Source organism: Nymphalis io, chromosome 22 (assembly GCF_905147045.1).
Source record: "Nymphalis io chromosome 22, ilAglIoxx1.1, whole genome shotgun sequence".
Classification (NCBI taxonomy): Eukaryota; Metazoa; Arthropoda; class Insecta; order Lepidoptera; family Nymphalidae; genus Nymphalis; species Nymphalis io.
This window is the reverse complement of record NC_065909.1, coordinates 3,700,605-3,720,162: the sequence shown is the minus strand read 5'-3', so window position 1 is coordinate 3,720,162 and position 19,558 is coordinate 3,700,605. Positions and strand designations below refer to the sequence as shown.

Here is a 19,558-nt window from a genome sequence, read left to right as displayed (position 1 = left end):
TATATTAGGTCCTTACATATTAAATTAGCGTTTTGTCGTAGTTTGGTCGCAGCACTATGATCTGAAATGTCTCCTCTTTGGTTAAGAATTACAAATTCAAATTTATAAATTCATTTAGCTGGTACATTTGAGTTTTGAAAACAGTCATTCATTTGTTTTTCCTCATTATTTTTTTCTTTGGCGTCGCTTATTACTGCACAATGGAAAAAATGAAAAATCGGTATATTTACGAGTACGAGTTCTACCGTGGCACCAGTTCTCCAGAAACAGCTCGAAGGATTAATGATATGTACGGCGCTGGAGTCGCAAAAGAAAGCACGGTACGTTTTTGGTTTCAACGTTTTCGTTCTGGAAATTTCGACCTTCAAAACCAACCCCGTGGACGGCCGGAGACCAAAGTGGTAAATGAAGAATTAAAGGCTATTGTGGAAGCAGATCCATCACAAAGCACTTCAGAGATAGCTGCAGATTTCGGAGTAAGTGATAAAACTGTATTAATCCACTGGAAAAAAATGCGAAAATAAAAAAAATCTTGAACGATGGGTACTTCATGAATTGAGTGAATCGAACTTGCAAACACGCGTCGACTGCTGTGTTACTTTGAACCGACAATAATGAAGGGACTTTAAATCGAATCATTACTTGTGATGAAAAGTGGATACTGTACGATAATCGGAAGCGCTTGTCGCAAGGGCTGAACCCTGAAGACCCAGCCTAATCCTGCCCTAAACGAAAATTTACTCAGAAAAAGTTACTTTGTTTGGTGAACTAGCGCTGGTGTCTTTCACTACAGCTTTTTAAAATCTGGCCAAAAGAAAAATTTAAATAAAATAAATTATATTCCTCCCGTACAAAACGCCAATTTCATAACCTAATATTTGACTCATGAAATTTATACCAATTAGCGCTTTTTCGCGAACTTTAATCTATATTAAGTAACAGTTATGTCTTTGAGTGTGCCAGTAAGTGCCTGTGCTATCCTACAAGCCGAAAAACGTCACTGGTGGACAAAGGCCTCCCGGAAGGATTACCTTACCTTCCAATAGCCTAAGAGTGAGGCTATATATACGGAAATGAATGAGTTAAATTCATCGATAATATCCATATTATATATTATTCCTGCAATGTTGATATGACTTTCAATAAGCATACCACTTACCACCTACCGTATAAGCGTCATAAACGATTTTAGCAATATGGTAATTAAATTTAAATAAGCGTACAAAGTTTTATAAGTAGAGCGTAAGAAGTCATCAATAAGGCGTTAGGTGATATAACGTAATATGTTTTTGACAGTTTTTCTTGACTGGAAATTTGACGTCCTCGTATGTCTAGTGGCCGCAGGTTCCAAATTCAAACCTCAGGGCGATTAAAAGTTATTGTATTTTTTTTCTGTCGAAGACTCAGTAGCGGCTAGGAGTCTGGAATCAGAAAGCACGAAAAGCCGTTGGCAATGCGGTTGAACTCTTTCCGATCATGGCGGATTGCCGTTCTATCGAATTATGAGAGTAAGGGAATAGAGAATGCACCTGTATTTGCGGACACACTTGTGCAATATAATATGTCCTGCCCAGTTGGCTAATCTCTCTTGAGATTGGTGGCCGTGGCCGAAATTTGTCAGGAGGACGTCATCATCAATCAATTGCTAGGCAAAGTTATTTTCTCCTCTTAAAGATAAGAAGCTTATTCCACGCTCCAATACCATTTTGTGGATATTTATGTGTATATTATGTTTTACACCTCATTCAAAAACAAAACAAGGTAACTTTAATTCTCGTTCTTTTTAACATTTTTATATAGTTTCCTGTTGAAGCTTAGGAGGTTAAGACGTACTCTCCCCAAACACACTAAGCTATTATAGCATAGAGTTCGAGCACTCTTCAACAGACAGTACAGTGAGGGCGTTTCCCTTTAGCACATGAATTCCTAATAGCTCAGCACCAAAAAGATGATGCCTATCATCCTTACTATAACATATATAAATACGAAAGTGAATTTGTTTGTTACGTTTTCAAGTCTTTACTACTCAATTGATCATCAAATAATTCTGCATGCACATTATAAGGAGTACAGCAAAAGACACAGGGAGGTACCATGTGTCCTTTTCCCTCATCCCCCTACCTGACTAATCGGAAACTAGTTACAATATAAGTATGTACATATTGCCACTTTTGCTTATGTCGATAGGAGTTGATTAGTTAAACAATGTTGTGTCTTCTTCTTTCGAATATCAAATCAATGATGTCAGAAAGAGAGGAACAAAACACCCGCTTAATAATGTTGATTATTAAAGCCTTAAGTTATCAACGTATAAAACAATAGTGACCATAATGTATGCTCCTATAAAAAAATAGGCCTTTTGACTTTTTTTTCTGGGCAAACGAGGCGAAGACTTTGGAATATAATTCTGGCTACGCCAATCACAGGTCGCCAGATATGATTTATTGTTGGTGTTCTCTGATGGATGTTTAATTCAAATATCAATTCATCAACGTTGAAGACCAAGTCGTTCTTTACGTAATTATCTAGGTTTTAAAATGTTACCTTGGCTAGTAAAAATGCAGGATGTAGTAATTTATAGGAGAGCCTCAAGGCTGTCATTATGATGTCTGATACAGTGCTCCTCAAAGTTTCAATTGTTTAGCTTAAGACTTGATTCGATTCGATGGATGTTTTACAAATTGAGCTTTAAAACGTCTGGTTAAATGAATGAATTAAATAGGGCGATATGTTTATTGTCTTTCCCACTAAAATATTAACTAACGAATAGAAGTATCCTTTTTTTTATAGAATAAGAAGGCGAGCGAGCATTTGGGCCATCTGATGGTAAGTGGTCACCAACGCCCATAGACATTGGCATTGTAAGAAATGTTAACCATCGCTTACAACCTTGAGAACTAAGATGTCATGTAGCTTGTGCCTGTAATTACACTGGCTCACTCACCCTTCAAACCCGAACACAACAATATCAAGTATTGCTGTTTTGCGGTAGAATATCTGATGAGTCAGATGAGTGGGTGGTACTACTACCTAGACGAGCTTGCACAAAGTTCTACCACCAATTATTTCCGATAATAGTACGATTTCAATGCGCCACCAACCTTGGGAACTAAGATGTTATGTCCCTTGTGCCTGTAATTACCTATCCTACTTGTAATCATCGCTTAAGACATTCATATTTATAGCAACAGGTTTGGGCCGCGTGTTTCCCAACGCCGTTTTTGGTTTGTTTGTGTTTGCATTAAAGAGGCACGTTCGCTAAATTCCTTTAATTTTCGTCTACAATTAAATTAATTTTACAGTATTTTTCTTTATAGTAAAATTATGTGTGTGTATTCTTATATCACTTTAATTTTTTTTTATTCACACGAGAACAACAACTTACATTATTTTTTTTTATTTGGTGAAAATATTTCATCTTCATTTACTTTTTTTTTTGTTCAGTTAATAACTTTTAAAGAATAATATATTTTTTATAAAAAATATGAAGTTTGAGGAGCACTTAGTATATGGGGGACGCGATGCAGTATACCGTATAAGAAAATATATCTAAAAATATAATTACAGGTGGTAGGGCAAAAACTGGTCAATTGCAGTCTTCATCTGCACCAAGTAAATTGGCCGTATGATCGTTGACATTTGCGTTGCACATAAAAAAAAAGTATACAGAACTGTTCAACGGTTAACTTTTCACTTCTAAGGTAACTTAATTTAACGTTATTTTAAAACAATTGAATTTTTTATACTATTTTACGTTAGTTGCGATGATTTTTTTTTTGTGCAACGTTTTAGTGTAAAATTTGTTTGAAACGTTTATGATGTAAAATTTTGGTCGTGCGTACGAAAAAAGTAACTAGTGTTATATTATTGTGTTATCAATATAATATATATAGTATATTAATATAATTTACCTATATAGATAATTTGCTAGGGTCAGCAAGCGAGTGCGGCTTAGCACTTTCGTTGGCGTTAACATCATTCTTGAACGAGCCTTCGTGTGATTCATACGCTTTTTTTTTACTCTTTACGAATTTAATCTGTGCCGGTCGTTGGGTTATCTGTGTTCGAAAATAATAACATTTTTAATAATGGTGGAGAATCAGTGTAAGGCTAGACCAGTGAAAGCTTACATAATGAGTGATTTATTAAAAAAGTTTGATTCGGACGCCACCAACGATGTCGTTAAATTAGCAATAGCTGTTGTCGGTTTTTATATCGGCTTATTTTACTGTAAGTAAATAATATATATTTATTTAAATAATTATTAATATAAATTTTAATTTATTTCATACTCCAAAGAAATTAACAATTTCATTTATTGAATATTATTATTTTATTTAATCTGTACTTCTATATTTTTAAAATTCAATTTTTTATATAATTTTCGTATATGTTTAAATTTCGAATCGAATATCGCGAATCACTTAATGCAATGCAGCATTATTGCATTACTAGAAATGTGCAATAAAATATTTAAACGCGTAATAAACATTTTTTAATCATTATTTTTGTTATTTAATTTGGTCATATTCTGTGTTTTCTATTGTTATTTACAAAAAAAAGATTATTATAAATTATTTTATCGTTTTCATATTACGTAGGATATATATACGTGAATTGGAGCAGTTTGTCTAGTTTTTAAGACATATACCATTTTTTATATAAATGAGTCCTATGTGCCTCTAAGATGAGACATTGCAAATTTTAATTATAATTCTCTCGGCGGGTTTTGCATATAAGGCTCATGATTGATAAATAACCGTTACGAGCAATAAGATTTATTTAATTAATTTATAATAAATATTTTTTTTCTCTATTTTTATTATTTGTAAATTTAGATAGTTCGGCTTAACACATGACACGTGTTGGATACCTATGTGGGAAGTTTTTTTTATAGTATAGGTAGAAGTACCACCTGATGGTAAGTGGTCACCAACGCCCATAGACATTGGCATTGTAATTGTAAAACAATTATAAATGTTAACCATCGCTTACATTGCCAATGCGCCACCAACCTTTGGAACTAAGATGTTATGTCCCTTGGGCCTGTAATTACACTGGCTCACTCACCCTTCAAATCGGAACACAAAAATACCAAGTACTGCTGTTTTGCCGTAGAACATCTGATGAGTGGGTGGTACCTACGCAGACGAGCTTGCACAAAGCCCTAAGGTTCCTTATTGAGTATAACTTCACCGAGCACTAGATGAATTTTGAACACAAACACAAATTAAGTTAATGAAAATTTTGTGGTGCTAGCCCTGGCCTTTGTGGCTTATACCCCTAATCCGAAGATTAGGGGTATAAGCCACAAAGGGTACATTAACAAGTTCTAACATAATATTACGTACGTACGAACGTATACATATTCCATATATATATATATATATTATGATTTAAGATTGACGAATTCTAACCACTAATACAATTCGAATCCAAATAGTTATATATTTATATTAAATTAAACAATAATATTCGTTACAGGTAAACCGTTAGGAAGGTTTATGAGTTATTTAGAAAATTCATGTTAAAAATTATTCATCGCGTTTTTTGTTTCAACTTGTTTGATTAACCTTATTTATTATGAAAGCTGTGGGAAAGATGAAATTTTAATGTGCGAAAAAGTACCGTTTTGTTTCACGACAAAACAATGCAACAGAATCCTTATTATAATATAATTTTTATTTTTTAAAATACTGTTTGGTAATGCTCGCTTAGCTCATGCTCATCATCGTCTACAGCCTTCGTTTCTGTTGGGTCCGGGTCGAAAGCAATCCATCCACCTCGGTCTGGCGCCGTTCTGATCCAAATTTGATCCGTAATTTTGACAATGTCGACCCATTTTGTCGCTGGACACAACCGCATTGCTTTTTTTATCAATTGTTTTATATGTATAATCTATTTCCAGACATATCTACTTGATTTTTAAATTTAGTGTGTCTATGTAGTCGAAGTGTATTTGAACTTTCGGGCGCGCTTGATGGATAAACATCCTAACCAATGCACTTTAATATTTATAATACTAATAAGACTCCGTTTGGGATTTGGTTGTGACATTTCTGAAACCATTCGTTTTTCGAAATTATCGTTTACAATTCGTGCAATCTAAGTTTGCGTGATGTGAACAGTAAATGAAAATGATAGTTCAATTGAATGATTGGAACCGAATATCTTTAGTCTAAGCAGACAGTACACATAGCCTTTTAGCTCTAAAAAAAAAAACTAGCTAGCAGATAGCTCAGCCTCGTTACTAGTTGCTGACCAGCGAACGAATCACCTGATCGCGCGTATGATAAACCCATCCAAAGATTTCTCTGTGAACAGACAGATATAATATATATCTTAAAATTATTTTTATGATCAATACTTTTTACAGCTTATTTTATGTATATGTTATATGATAATTGGACAAATCGTATCATTACAAAATTCCAGAGCAATTGCAAAGGACCGGATAGTTAGAATCTAAGGAAGCTTTTCTTCGTCCGAGCTATTTTAAAAAATACAACAACATTGATAGTATTCTATCATTCTCCATAAGAAAATATGGTCAAATAAGCTTGAAGATGTTTTTGCGTTTGTAGTAGTGCACCGTTAGCAGATAAATATAAAAAAATCTTTTATATATACTTTTTATTTTTATAGCTATTTAATATTATGAAATATTTATTCATCCTGATATTGTAAATAAAGCCTTGTCATTATCCTGAAATAATTTTTCCTCTTCAATAGTATGCAGACAAATATTTTTTCATTCCTCTACAGTTACGGCAACTTTCCTCAGATAATAAAGTCATAGCATTCATATCCATTTTCCCTATATATTTCATTATGAACTAATAAATAAGTAAATAATAAACAAAATAATACTTCTAACGCTACTTATGCGAGAGTCCGTGGCACGTGGTATCTGGCTTAGACCGGTTTATTTCGGTTTTAGTCCCTGTTCGTATTGTCACGCAACTACAAACGCAATAACGTTTCCAAGCTGATTTAACTGTACATATGGGTATACGTATGTGCTCCTTTTATAGTGATCGGTCAAAGTGCCAAAAACCTTTAATTTCAACCATATATACCAACATCAATTTTTACAACCTTTATTTGAAATATTGAGTATGTAACTCTGGTGACATTGCAATGGTACCATGGAAGTGGTCTCACGATGGGGCCGTAAGGTGGGTGATTTGAGGAGATGATCTCAATCTTGTTAAGCCAAGTTAAATTTGTCTTGACACAGTAAGAGCCTGTTAATGTCCCACTGCTGGGCTAAGGCCTCCTCTCCCTTTTTGAGAAGAGGGTTTGGAGCTTATTCCACCACGCTGTTCCAATGCGGGTTGGTAGAATACATATGTGGCATAATTTCAATGAAATTAGACACATGCAGGCTTCTTCACGATGTTTTCCTTCATCGTCAAGCACGAGAAAAATTATAAACACAAATTAAGTACATGAAAATTCAGTGGTGCTTGCCTGGGCTTGAACCCACGATCATCGGTTAAGATTCACGCGTTCTAACCACTAGGCCATCTCGACTTAATCTTTTTATCGACAAGTTATAAGTAAATCTCAATTCATTATTTTAGTACATGACTTTAATATGATTTTATATTTATTATGTAGGCATAAGACAAACGTGTAAAACAAAGAGCAAGAGTTCTAGAATTCGATCTGTATGTCGAAAGTGACCACAGATACCTAAATCGCTAATAATTGATATACCAAATCATATGCTACATGACAACAGTACACCGCAAACGAATTTCGTCACATTTAACCAACACAACAAAGTAAAAGTATATAATATTAGTTTCTGCCTGCGGTTTTGCCCAAGTCCCCCCGTCAACGTGTATGCAAAAATTCATAATGATGATCGGTTGAGTAAAACGTGAACGTGAACGCCAGGCCCGGACTTAGAGATCAACCTTTAAGAAAAGAGCGTACTCATTCCTCAAAGGCCTGCAACCCACCTGAAAGCCCTCCGGTGTCGCAGGGCCGCATTTGCGGTGGTAGTCACATTGCATCAGTGATCCTGCCCGTTTGCCTCCGTTTAACATTAAAAAAAATAGATCAAATGGCCCTAGTCCCTGATATTAGAAGCCCAATTCCGAAGCTGTTGGAGTAAAATTATATTATTTTAGGCTGGGGCCTCTCGGATAATGGGGACCCCAATCCAATGCCTTGTAAGCCTGGGCATAATTCCGGGGTAAGTGAAAGCATAATAAACAAATAAACAAAGTCACACTATAGTTATAATATTAATTAAGATATAACTTTAAGAAAATATTATCATACTAAATATAAATACAGATAACATATAAAAATTTAACCTGTGACCGAAAAGAACGATTGACTGGTTGCGAAATAAATCATGGGCTATGACGTCATAAGCTACGGAATCGTAGAATCGAACACACATAATATTGTACTATGATTGCTTATTAACCAATCCGTAGATGTTTTTTATCTATCAACTAAATACAAAAGTAACAAGTAATTATTTCAGTGATAGGGAGAAGGTTGCTGGATATATGTACCTCCAGCCAATTTTTTTAACGCTGGAAAAATGCATTACGCATTTCCTCACGGAAACAGTAGGGGGGGTCGCCGGTGTCCAATGCGCCGAGTGCGCCCCGAACATCGGAATACCCACTAAAAACCAGCGGTACCCTTTCCGTCTTAACGAGGAGCGCCACGGGATCGCTTTCGCATGCTACATACATGTCGTGACATGTACCTCTAGCTTATTTCAACCGCAGGAGTAAAGTCATAAATAACATTTAACATTGATTATGACGCGATATCATTGGTCAAGACGTTGAGATCATGGGCTAAAGCCCTCCCATTTTGATTCCTCCCATTTCGATATAATTATTGAATTATATCGAACGAATATAAAATTTTCATAATTATTGAATTATTGATACATTAAATAGTAATATTAAAAGATTTCGCTTGGTGTATTTTGTTGCTGACTGTACAATCAGATGAATATTATCGTGGTTTATGTATGTGTGCTATGTATGTTACTGGATCGCTGCAGTCAGCGAAGTCACGATGAGACAAACGTGAAGTATATGAGGTATTTTTTAGTGATGCAACAGTTTACGGGATTGTTGATACGTAAACGATTTATAACAATACGAATATCGATATTTTTAAATTTAAGAATGGAACCGAAATACTTCGAAATTTAAACTGAAATATTTGGAGTAATGAGTTATGTGCTACATATTAGTTACAGCCTGTGAATGTCCCACTGCTGGGCTAAAGGCCTCCTCTACCTTTTTTTTTGGGGAGAAGGTTTGGAACTTATTCCACCACGCTGCTCCAGTGCGGGTTGGTGGAATACACATCTGGCAAAATTCTGTCACATGTGCTACATATCTGTTTATACAATTATTAATTAATGTATATAAGTATAGATAAGATTAATACCTTTGGTTGTTACCTACCTATTCATCATATATCTACCGCCAAACAGCAGTTATTTAGTATTGTTATATTCCGGTTTGAAGGGTGAGTGAGTAACTATAAGCACAAGTAATATATCTTAAGTAGTTAGTTAGTTCTAATGCTTGGTGACTCTTTGACAATGTGAGGCATATTTTTAACAGTGCCAATGTTTATGGGAGGCGGTGACCACTTACCACCAGGTGGCTTCTGCCTGTCTGCCTATTTATCCTAATTAAATATATTATATTCAAATGAGAGTAAAAATAGTTCAATGAATAACAAACTTGAATGTAAATTGGAATTGGGGGTTTAAATCTTGCAAGAAAATTTGAGAATCTTGAAATGTTAGTTTGTATATAAGTACTAAACTACGACGCAGTAAGTAAATGACAATGAAACCATTCGAAATTATATATAAGTGACTTATTACGGGACTATCAAGGATAACAAAATAATCCAAGAATCCAAGTCTTGATACACAAGCTAAGCGCACGCTCATAGCTTAAGCTCTATATTTGGCTTTGACTTGCCGGTTGGCGTGGTTGGTAGATACTTGCCTTTCACGCCAAAGGTTGTGGGTTCGATTCCCACCCAGGACAGACATTTGTGGGCAGGAACATGTCTGTTTGTCCTGAGTCTGGGTGTAATTATCTATATAAGTATGTATTTACAAAAAGAAAAGTAGTATATTTAGTATATCAGTTGTCTGGTTTCCATAGCACAAGCTTTGTACGAGCTTAATTTGGGATCAGATGGCCGTGTGTGAAAAATGTGCCAGGATATTATATATTGTATATCCTAACTAATATTATAAAGTTTGTTTGTTACGCTTTGTAGCCTAAACCACTAAACAGATTTTAAAAAGTCTTTCACCAATGGAAAGCTACATTATCAGCGAGTAACATGGGCTACATTTTGTCCCCGTATTCTCACGGGCACGGAAACTACGCGGGTAAAACCGCAGGCAATCCGCTAGTACTATTGTAATAATCTTCACGCTATGAGAATGTGGTGGAACTTAGTCAAAGTGTTTTGACAAACGACAGTACTCGATCGAAGGAGCGTTAGCAAATAAAATTTCTAAACATTAACTATCCGACAGGCAAAGTCAAAAGTGAGGTTATGGTTTTAGCGAATCATGTACAGGTATGTGATGTGTGTTGGAGTGTTTGTATGTAGGTATGTTCGAATTATCCATAAGTACTAGTATTATAAATACAATCGTAAATGTTTGTTATGCTTTCACGACTGAAAAGAACTGAACTGATTTTGATGAATTTGGTGTTAAGCAAGCTTGAACTCCAAGGAAGGAAATTGTCTACGTTTTTATACCTTACACCTGTCCCCCGTTTCCTTAAACGCGGTAAAAAACTAGTTATTAGTATAATCAATAAAATAATCGTACTATAATATAATGGAGTAACAAATCACAAGAAAAAGTCCACACTAACAAAAAAATTCTCAATCAATGGTCGTCCTGGCTGGCCTAGGCCAGTCTGGGTACGGGCCTCGGGGTTGCCCCCCCTACCCGGGATGGTCCTCCCCGACGGTTCGACCGTCGTGTCGATTCTTTTAGGCCCATAGGGCCAGGGTCGTTGTGACCCAGTGGCTATCTTTCTTCAGTGGTAATGTTGTTCACTGGTTATGTCGTCCTACCGCGTCTCCAGATCGTCGTCTTCCTCTTCACCGATGCCTGCATCGGCGCTGATGGTCGGCGACAATAGGAGCTCACGAGGTAACGGACGCCCCTCAGGTGGTCTGGCATGAAGTGGTGCTATACCGTGGAGGTGTACGCTCGCACTGCTATCTGCCTTAGCAAATAGCGAGCGAGCGAGCTTGCGGACGAACTCCTCCACGGTGGGCGTCCTGGTGTCTCTATGGATGACATCATTTCTGACGTACCTCGGAGCTCCTACAATCAAGCGTAGGCATCGGTTCTGTTGGATCTGAATCCTCCGCTTCTGGTACGCTGAGCAGAGTGCGTACCAGGCGGGGGCCGCATACGTCAGGCGCGAGCGGACGTAGGCACCGTAGACCCTCAGTCTGGTCTTTAATGGAAGCCGCGACGTGAAGAGGGTGTGCAGCTTAGACCGGGCAGCCGCGGCATGACTCACCACCTTGTTAACGGTGGGTATCATGCGCAGCCTGCGGTCCAAGTGACACCCCAGGTAGCAGACTGAGGTCTGCCATCCCACGTCCTGGCCTCGAAGGGTGAGCCGACGCATCGGCTTGTCAGCACCGACAAGCAGAGCGGCCGTCTTATCGACGTTGACAGCCATCCTCCACTTGTCTAGCCAATCCGGTATCAGATCCAACACTCGTTGCATCTTGTTTATTGCGACGATCTGGTGGTAGGACGACGAAAAGAATGCGCTGTCGTCCGCGTACAGGGCCAGCATCACATCCTCTTCACCCTCACGCAGATGGTCGCGGAGGGTAGGGATGTCGTCCGTGTACACCGCGTATAGACGCGGTGACAGGCAGCTACCCTGGGGTACTCCGGCTCGAATGGGGCGCGGCTGAGAGTCCGCGCCTTCCACCGAGACATAGAAGCTTCGGCCTTCCAAAAACGACGCCACTACTCGCACATACGCGAGAGGCGCCGAGGTGTTCAAGAGCTTAGCCAGGAGTCCGGCATGCCACACTCGGTCGAAGGCCTTCTCCATGTCGAGAAAGACCCCGACGGTGGGATGCCCTTTGTTTCGCTCACTGGCTAAGTGGCTAAGAACTCTCGCCAGCTGGAGCGTCGTTGAATGGTCGCTGCGGAATCCGAACTGCTCCTCGCGCAGGGGCAGATGAGGCGCGAGTCTCCGCAGCAACAGACGCTCGAACAGCTTGGCGATGTGCGAGAGTAGCGTGATAGGCCGATAGCTTGCCGGGAAGCGACGATCCTTCCCGGGTTTAGGGAGGGCGATAACCTTCCCTCTCTTCCACGCCTCGGGGAAGTGTCCGGTCCGGAGTATCCCGTTAAAAGCACTCGCGAGCGCTACGAGGCAGTTGTTGGGTAGCTGCATCAACGCGGCGTTGGTAATTCCGTCGGGGCCTGGCGCCTTCCTCTTCGGTAATCGGAAGACGGCCTTCCGCAGCTCGGACAGAGAGATATAATCGTCTCCCTGGAGCGGCGGGATTGGGGCCGACAGGAATACCTCCACTTGCCTCTGGATCGCCGCGTGATGATGGACGACATCGATCTTTGATAAGTCCGGTGGGTTGGGGGTGAATTGACCCTCCAAATGTTCCGCCAGGATCTCTGCTCTGTCGCTGGCGGAATATCTTCTGTTACCCGCTCGATCTAGGAGCGGGTAGACAGGCGAGTCATGTCCGGTAAGCTGTTTGCAGAGGTGGTACAACGTAGTGTCGTGCTCAGATGCTCGATCGATGGTGGCCTCCCAGTAGTCATCCTCGAGAGCCACGAGCGCACGCGACACTTCCTCTGCAATCCTATTGAGGTCACGCTTCACCCTCGGGCAGCGCGTTCGCGCCCACAGTCGGCGAAGAGCTCGTTTCTTCCTCAGCTTCACTCGGAGCGAGCTCGGCAGCTGGTCCTGACGACTTCTCGGTGTGCTTCCTTGAGAGGTGGCTGCTTCTTTGGCTTTCTGGATCGCCTCAGAAATTTTAGAAGCAGCTCCTTCCACATCTTCAGTCGTCGCGATCGGGACCGTGAGCTCAAACTCCGAGAGCTCTGAGGAGTAGCGCCCCCAGTCGACCCGCAAACGAGGGGAGCGGGGCACTGTAAAGTCGCGCTGGAGGGCGATTGTGACCACAATCGGCAGGTGCTGTGTGTTGAGGTCGTAATTCACCTCAACATCGATGGGTGCGTCTAGTCGGTGGTGCAGCACGATGTCCAGGACGTCCGGCTGGTACGAAGGGTTAGTCGGTATGTGGGTCGGCGCTCCTGGACCCAACACACCGTAACCCTGTCGTTCGCTATCCTCAAGCAGGTGCCTACCCGCCTGGGTGATGACGCGCGAGCCCCAAGCGTGGTGCTTCGCGTTCAGATCACCCACGATCAGTGTAGGCATCGGCGAGTCGATAAGCGATTGGACATCGGTGCTGCAGAAAACCTGTCCGGGTGGCTTGTAGGCGGCATACAGCAGCAGCTCCGTCTCACCAGCATGCACACGCACCCCCTGCGTACGTAGGCTCACAAAAGGTGCATGTGCAAGTTCTTCGTGTATGATATCCCTCCTCACCAGGGCTGCAGTCCCTCTGAATGGGCAGCCCCGGGGAGAGACTTCATCTCGCCGATACACGAAGAAATTCGGGATTCGGAGCTCGATCTCAGCCGAGAGCTGGGCGTCGATGCCGCCGCAGGCTCAGTCCTGGGAGGCCTAGCTGCCCTCTTTCTTCTCTTCTTTTTGTTAGGCACCTTTATAGGCTGGTCCCTGGCCGTCGGCTGGTTGGCTGGAGGCGCCAAAGTTGTTGGGGGCGCAAGCTTGGCTCGCACCTCCGTGGCTTTCTTCGCAGGGGGTGGCTGCTTGGTTCGCTGGTCGACTACTATCGTCGCTTTAGGTTCTGCGACGATAGGGCGACCGACCACCTGCTTAGGTGCTACCGGGGGGACACGCTCCCTGTCCCCCTTTGGCTGTGCTCTCGGTCCGTTCGGGTGAGGGGCGGGCACGTTAATGCCCCTCCTTCGTGCTTCTTTCTTAAAGACCGGGCACCTCCGGTCCTTTGCTGTATGCGCCTTAGCGCAGTTTGCGCACGTCGGTGGTTCCGAAAGAGGTCTCGGGCAGTCCCGTGCCAGGTGTTCGCCGGCGCAGCGAACACACTTTTGTTGCCTATGGCAATTGGCCGAGGAGTGGCCAAATGCCTGGCAGCGGTGACATTGAGGCGGGCTCTTCGCGCCTCTCCAGGCTTCAATCAGCAGGCCGGGCATGCACAGGAGCTCAGTAGTCTTGTATAGTGACCTGAGCTCCTGCTCCTTCAGGTGCACCAGCTGGACGAAATAGGTGCACCCATGTCGACCTCTTCCGCCTGGGATCGCCTTTGCGCTCTGCGCAGGGAACCCTAAACTGCGCAGGGCGGCGATCACCTCTTCCGGGGGTGTGTCGAGTGGTAGCCCCCTAATGGCCACCTTGGTTGGCAGTTCCGCGGCTGGGCTATAGCAGAACCAGGATATAGTCTTATCCTGGTTCATAGCCTCAGTCAGATGGCGCTGGATGACCCGAAATTCCTCCGCGGATCCGGGCAAGAAGCGCACTCCCTTTCCCAAAGGGCGTGCGTTCGGGGCGTGTCCTAGCTTGTTTTTAAGCACCTCGAAGTGCCTCGTCCAGTTCGGTAGGCGTTCCGCCGTGATCGGCGGGTAGCTAGAACGAGGCGTCGCTCTTGGGGCTGGTACCGGTGCAGGGGCTCGACTCCTGGGCGACGCTGGAGCGGCAGCGGCCGCCGCATAGGTGACCCCTGACGGCCCCGGTTGCGGTGAAGTGGGACGGGAGGCTGTCCTCTCCTCGACCGTCGATGGCAGTGCCGCGTAGCTCGTCGAGTCACGCGGCCAGGTGTCTTGCGACCTCCCCTCCATTGGGGAGGGGGATCGCGGCGGTGGTAATTCTTTTGGCCGTCCTTTTTCGCTTGCTTCGCCCGTTGTAGGCGATGCCGCGCGCGATGAGGATGCCGAATCCTGCGGCGATCCGTACGGCGGTGATGCAGTGGAAGCATCGGTCTTGGGGCGCTTGTCCTCCCCTTCCATTGACTCCGGCGAAGAGTCCGGTCTCGGGCGCTTGGCTCCTTCCGCGCCTGCTGTAGACTCAGCTACAGTGGCGGCGAAGTCTGCTTCAGCAGCCCGGTGGACGTCCTCTCCACCGGTTTCAGCATGCATTATGCGTATACGCGGGGCGGCGGCGGGGGTGAGGGCGACAGGCACGGTCGAGTTGTCGAAGATGTCTCTTCGAACAACTGACCGCGCGATGCCGGACCTGCCTCGGCCACGCTTGCGTTGGTCTAAGGGGGGGGGCTCCCCCCCTTCAGACATGATGGTGGTGTCGGATTGCTGCTCTTGATGTGTATGCACGGGCACCACGACCTCGGCGCGTGCAACCAAGCCAGGTGAGACCCCTAGGGGAGGCCCAGCTAAGCGCCCGCGAGCGGAAGTTCGGTCCGTGCACACCGGTATCTCTGTTCTTCAGCTTTCCTTGGTTTCGTTGATCCTGCAGGATTTTTTGATAACCAAAAAAGTGCAGGATCTATTCGTGCGCTTCTCTTCACTTGAGCAGGCAGACTCCTGGCAACTAGCACCGGCCGTTTCCTCAAGCCGACGTCGGAGGACGCGGCGAGTACAACTGGCACCGGAGGGGGTCGTTGCGGGGAGCGGGGTATGTTCACTCGGAGAGATGGCACGTCTTACATATACAATAATCTCACCGAACACAATATGAGAATATTCAGAGAATACCCTCGATATATATATTCGATTCGATATATTATATATATAATCGTACTTGCTTCGGCAGTACATATACTAAAAAAATTCTCGCGAGCATCGACGCGAGTTTGCCGACACTACGCTAGTTTCGCTACCTAGAGGGCCGCGCACCTCGGTTCTAAAAGGCCGCATCCCGGATTATAGTTGGTGCTCAATAGATCAACCTTCTAGACCTAAATCCATCCACCATTAAGACTCTTTCTGAAAAGGATCATGAAAACAATACAAAAAAACAATTATTTCGCATTAGCAGGGATCGAATATACGACCTTTAACGCTGAAGTTAATTGCATTGTTTAGTTCATGCATTCATTCATGAAAGCAGGGTAACAGAGCGTTTCAATAATAAGCTACTATTATATTTTTTTTTAAAAAAACAACGATAGGTACACCCGGTTGGAACTAATGATAAGTTCCTTTCGACGTATTTTGTGTAAATTATTAAGAAGCATAATGAAATAAATAAATAAAATACATGAAAGAAAAGTAATAAAAATTTATGCTGACCCACGGGGAGGGGAGCAGTAACGTTTAAAGCGAGTAAAACTGCGTTGAGCAGCTAGTATATATACATATAAATATGTGTAATGTAGTCTATCTTAATATAAATAATTTAGTATGTTATCGAAGATGACGGGTTCAATCCCCGACAAGCACGTGCGAATTTGTGTTTAAGTCATTACGTGCTCGGCGGTGGAGGAATCGTGAGGAAATCTGCATGTGTCGAATTAAATTCTGTAACATGTGCATTGTGTATCCAATAACATCCCACTGGAGTTACGCGGTGAAATAAACTCCAAGCTCCAATTCGTCATTCGTCCACTACCCACCCGGATCACGTGCCGCAACCCCGACCTATTTCGGTATTGTTTCTCTTCATAATGAAAGGCAATAATATAAATTAATATAAATCCATGCGTATGTTATTATTTCATTCATAAAACAAACTATCCCCTTGAACTCTAAAACGAAAACAGATCGTTTGTTTTCAATGTCAACTCGTCGGCTTATCTCGAAAGCGCCTATTAATGACTCGATATTTTTGTGCGTTAGTGATTTATTTATGAGTTTTTTTTTTGTATCACTTAAATCAATTATATTTTCATGACTTTTATTGTGACAACGTTGTAAAAAAAAGCTCTATCGTGTAGAGCGGTAAGAGTTAAGTCGAACCGCAGAAAACGATCGTGAAATGTAAAAAATTGATATTATATAATGACTATAAGTATATCCTTGCTGACATTATAAAGTGCGAAAATCATTTGTTTTTTTCTTGTTTGTTGTTTCACGTTTTAAGATCTCAAACTATTGTCATTAAGTTTTGTATACACGTTCTGTATAGGAAAATACATAGGGTATCTAACACATGCCCTCCCTTCGCACTTTGGTGAAGCGGGGGCGGAAACTAGTAAGTCTATAATAGCGTTTATAACAAACACGATCGTCATCGTCATCAGCGTCAATCAGCGTATCCTCCTAAGTCGGTTTACATTTCACGAGTGAGATACGAAGTGAGTTCTCACAGATACATCACAATGATGATCTCTTGGACAATAGGCATGATGATAGTATTTAATAATTAAAAAAATAAATTATTTTAGAGAAGAAACTATTTTAAAAGGATTCTAAAAAATGATCCCGTTTTATTATACACATTGAGATTAATAAGATTTGAATAATATAAATACATTATACAAAGTTATTTCAAAATCAGTCATGCCTATTGTCGTAACCTAAAAACTTAATTGAAAGTAATATAGGATTTTCTATAACAAATATCTATGAAATAATATTTTCGTATATTTTTTTTAATAGTGCAGCTAACCTGTATGTAATATAAAATATTGAAAAACTGGGTTTATTATTTATTAAACTTTCTTTTTATCTTAGGTTTTAAGAGACCGTTTTGTTCTTATATCACTTTGTTATTTTAAGTGCGCGAATGATAAGAGATAAAAATACTTTGACTCAATACTCACACTTGAAGGACAGCTTGTCACGATAACTTTCGCGTCCGAAAAAGTAAAATCTTAATTTAATTTATTCGTATCAACGTTTTCACTAATCGACATTACACGAAGATAACCCTGTTTTGTTAATTTCGAAACGATAATTGATTTATTTTCTTTTTAAAAATGTCTTTATTTATTGGAAGAGTTTCTGTAACAACAAACACTGAAATGTCTATTCTTTACGCTATTCTAATGGAAGGATGGTTGGCGTTCTATGGGGGAGGCTTTCGTCCAGCAGTGGACGGCAAAAGGCTGAAAAAAAAAATAAGAAAATAAAAATAAAAAAAAATGGAAGGATGAGTGAATAAAAAAAAGCCTTGTCTATGAAACAGCAATACTTTTTTTACTTCATATATAATCATAGAAATTAACATAGATAGTAGATTTACATGTTGCATGCGATTTGTTAATTAGCTCTGTTCTTTTATGCACTGCACACAGTTTTTTTATGAAAAAAACGTTATCTATAATAATACATTAATTATTATATATAAAAATAAGATTTGATTTTTTGTATAATTGTTTGTAATGGATAATCTCACTACTAAACCGATTTTAAAAATTCTTTCACCAACAGCAATTTAAAAAAAATGCATTAATGTAACGAACGGTATAAAAAAATCATATAAAACATATCCCGTTATTTTATTTATTTTGATGATACCTAAAATAATGAATTACACCCAAAAAAACGCTATATATCTTAATGTTATAGTTTAAGTCACAATAAAAACAAAAAACACGGGTAGAATCAATAGATGACATTCGTATCATGATATTAATCCTCAATCAACTAAACAGTTTCATAGTAATGGTTATATTTGCCGCAACAGCCTGTGAATGTCCCACTGCTGGGCTAAAGACCTCCTCTCCTCTTTTTGAGGAGAAGGTTGCGGTTATATTTGAGCATGTAAATTCCTCTTTAAATTATCCAAAACGGGCCTGTCGTTTAGAATTTGCGACGAGATATAAAAATGCTAAAATTAAGAACATTCCCGCGGTGGGAGCGAACTACGTATGTCGGGAGCAAACATTATTACACTTAGTATATAATGTACCTAGAAATTTATTTTGTAAACTAGAAACAATTGAATAGTACATTTGTAATTTTAATATTGGCGAAGCCTCGGGTTTTGCTTGTAAATAAATGAAAGTAATAAATATTATTATATTGTAAAGAATAAAGTGTTCGGTATATTGGTAACGAAGTTGGATCCTAGATGATAAACATTATATTATCGATCTCGTTAATCTTAACCACACACAGTTCACAGGTCGTCTAATGCATCTCGTTGATCGCAACCTTATAATAATTGATAACAAACTTATAATCGTTTCGTGTAATTAATGCAATTAGACCGTAATCACACCGTAATAATCCGAATTAATATGATATCAACGCTAATTAACGACTCTTTTTTTTAATGACATATGTTTTTTTTTGTAAATCAATGCAATAAGGCTGCGTGAGACAATGTAAGTGTATTGACATATATTTTAACTAGGATAAACTGGAAGCTAATTCTACTAACAAATTGTTACTTTTTCGCAATCGAATCGAAGTTGAGTTGAGTGATCGTTGCAGTTTTTTCCGTTTTCCTATTCTTTAATTTAAGTATCGACTATTGCCATAAAAGTTAACAATTACGTTTGATTTTGATATAACGGT

The 19,558-nt window shown here is 40.7% G+C and overlaps 1 protein-coding gene and 1 long non-coding RNA gene across 3 annotated transcripts in view; both read left to right on the top strand.

Moving 5' to 3' along the window:
• LOC126777392 (uncharacterized) overlaps window positions 1–19,558 on the top strand; it is a 172,593-nt gene that overhangs the window by 110,490 nt on the left and 42,545 nt on the right. The window lies entirely within an intron of this gene.
• LOC126777372 (transmembrane protein 68) overlaps window positions 1–19,558 on the top strand; it is a 38,850-nt gene that overhangs the window by 6,316 nt on the left and 12,976 nt on the right. Inside the window, exon 1 of one of the 2 annotated variants that reach the window (XM_050500410.1) lies at window positions 3,964–4,230. The exons of the other annotated variant lie outside the window; for it this stretch is intronic. Within the exon in view, the coding sequence (XP_050356367.1) occupies window positions 4,089–4,230 (142 nt within the window). The 5' untranslated portion in view covers window positions 3,964–4,088. Of the gene's footprint in view, window positions 1–3,963; window positions 4,231–19,558 lie in introns of those variants that run through there. 2 annotated transcript variants of the gene reach the window in all.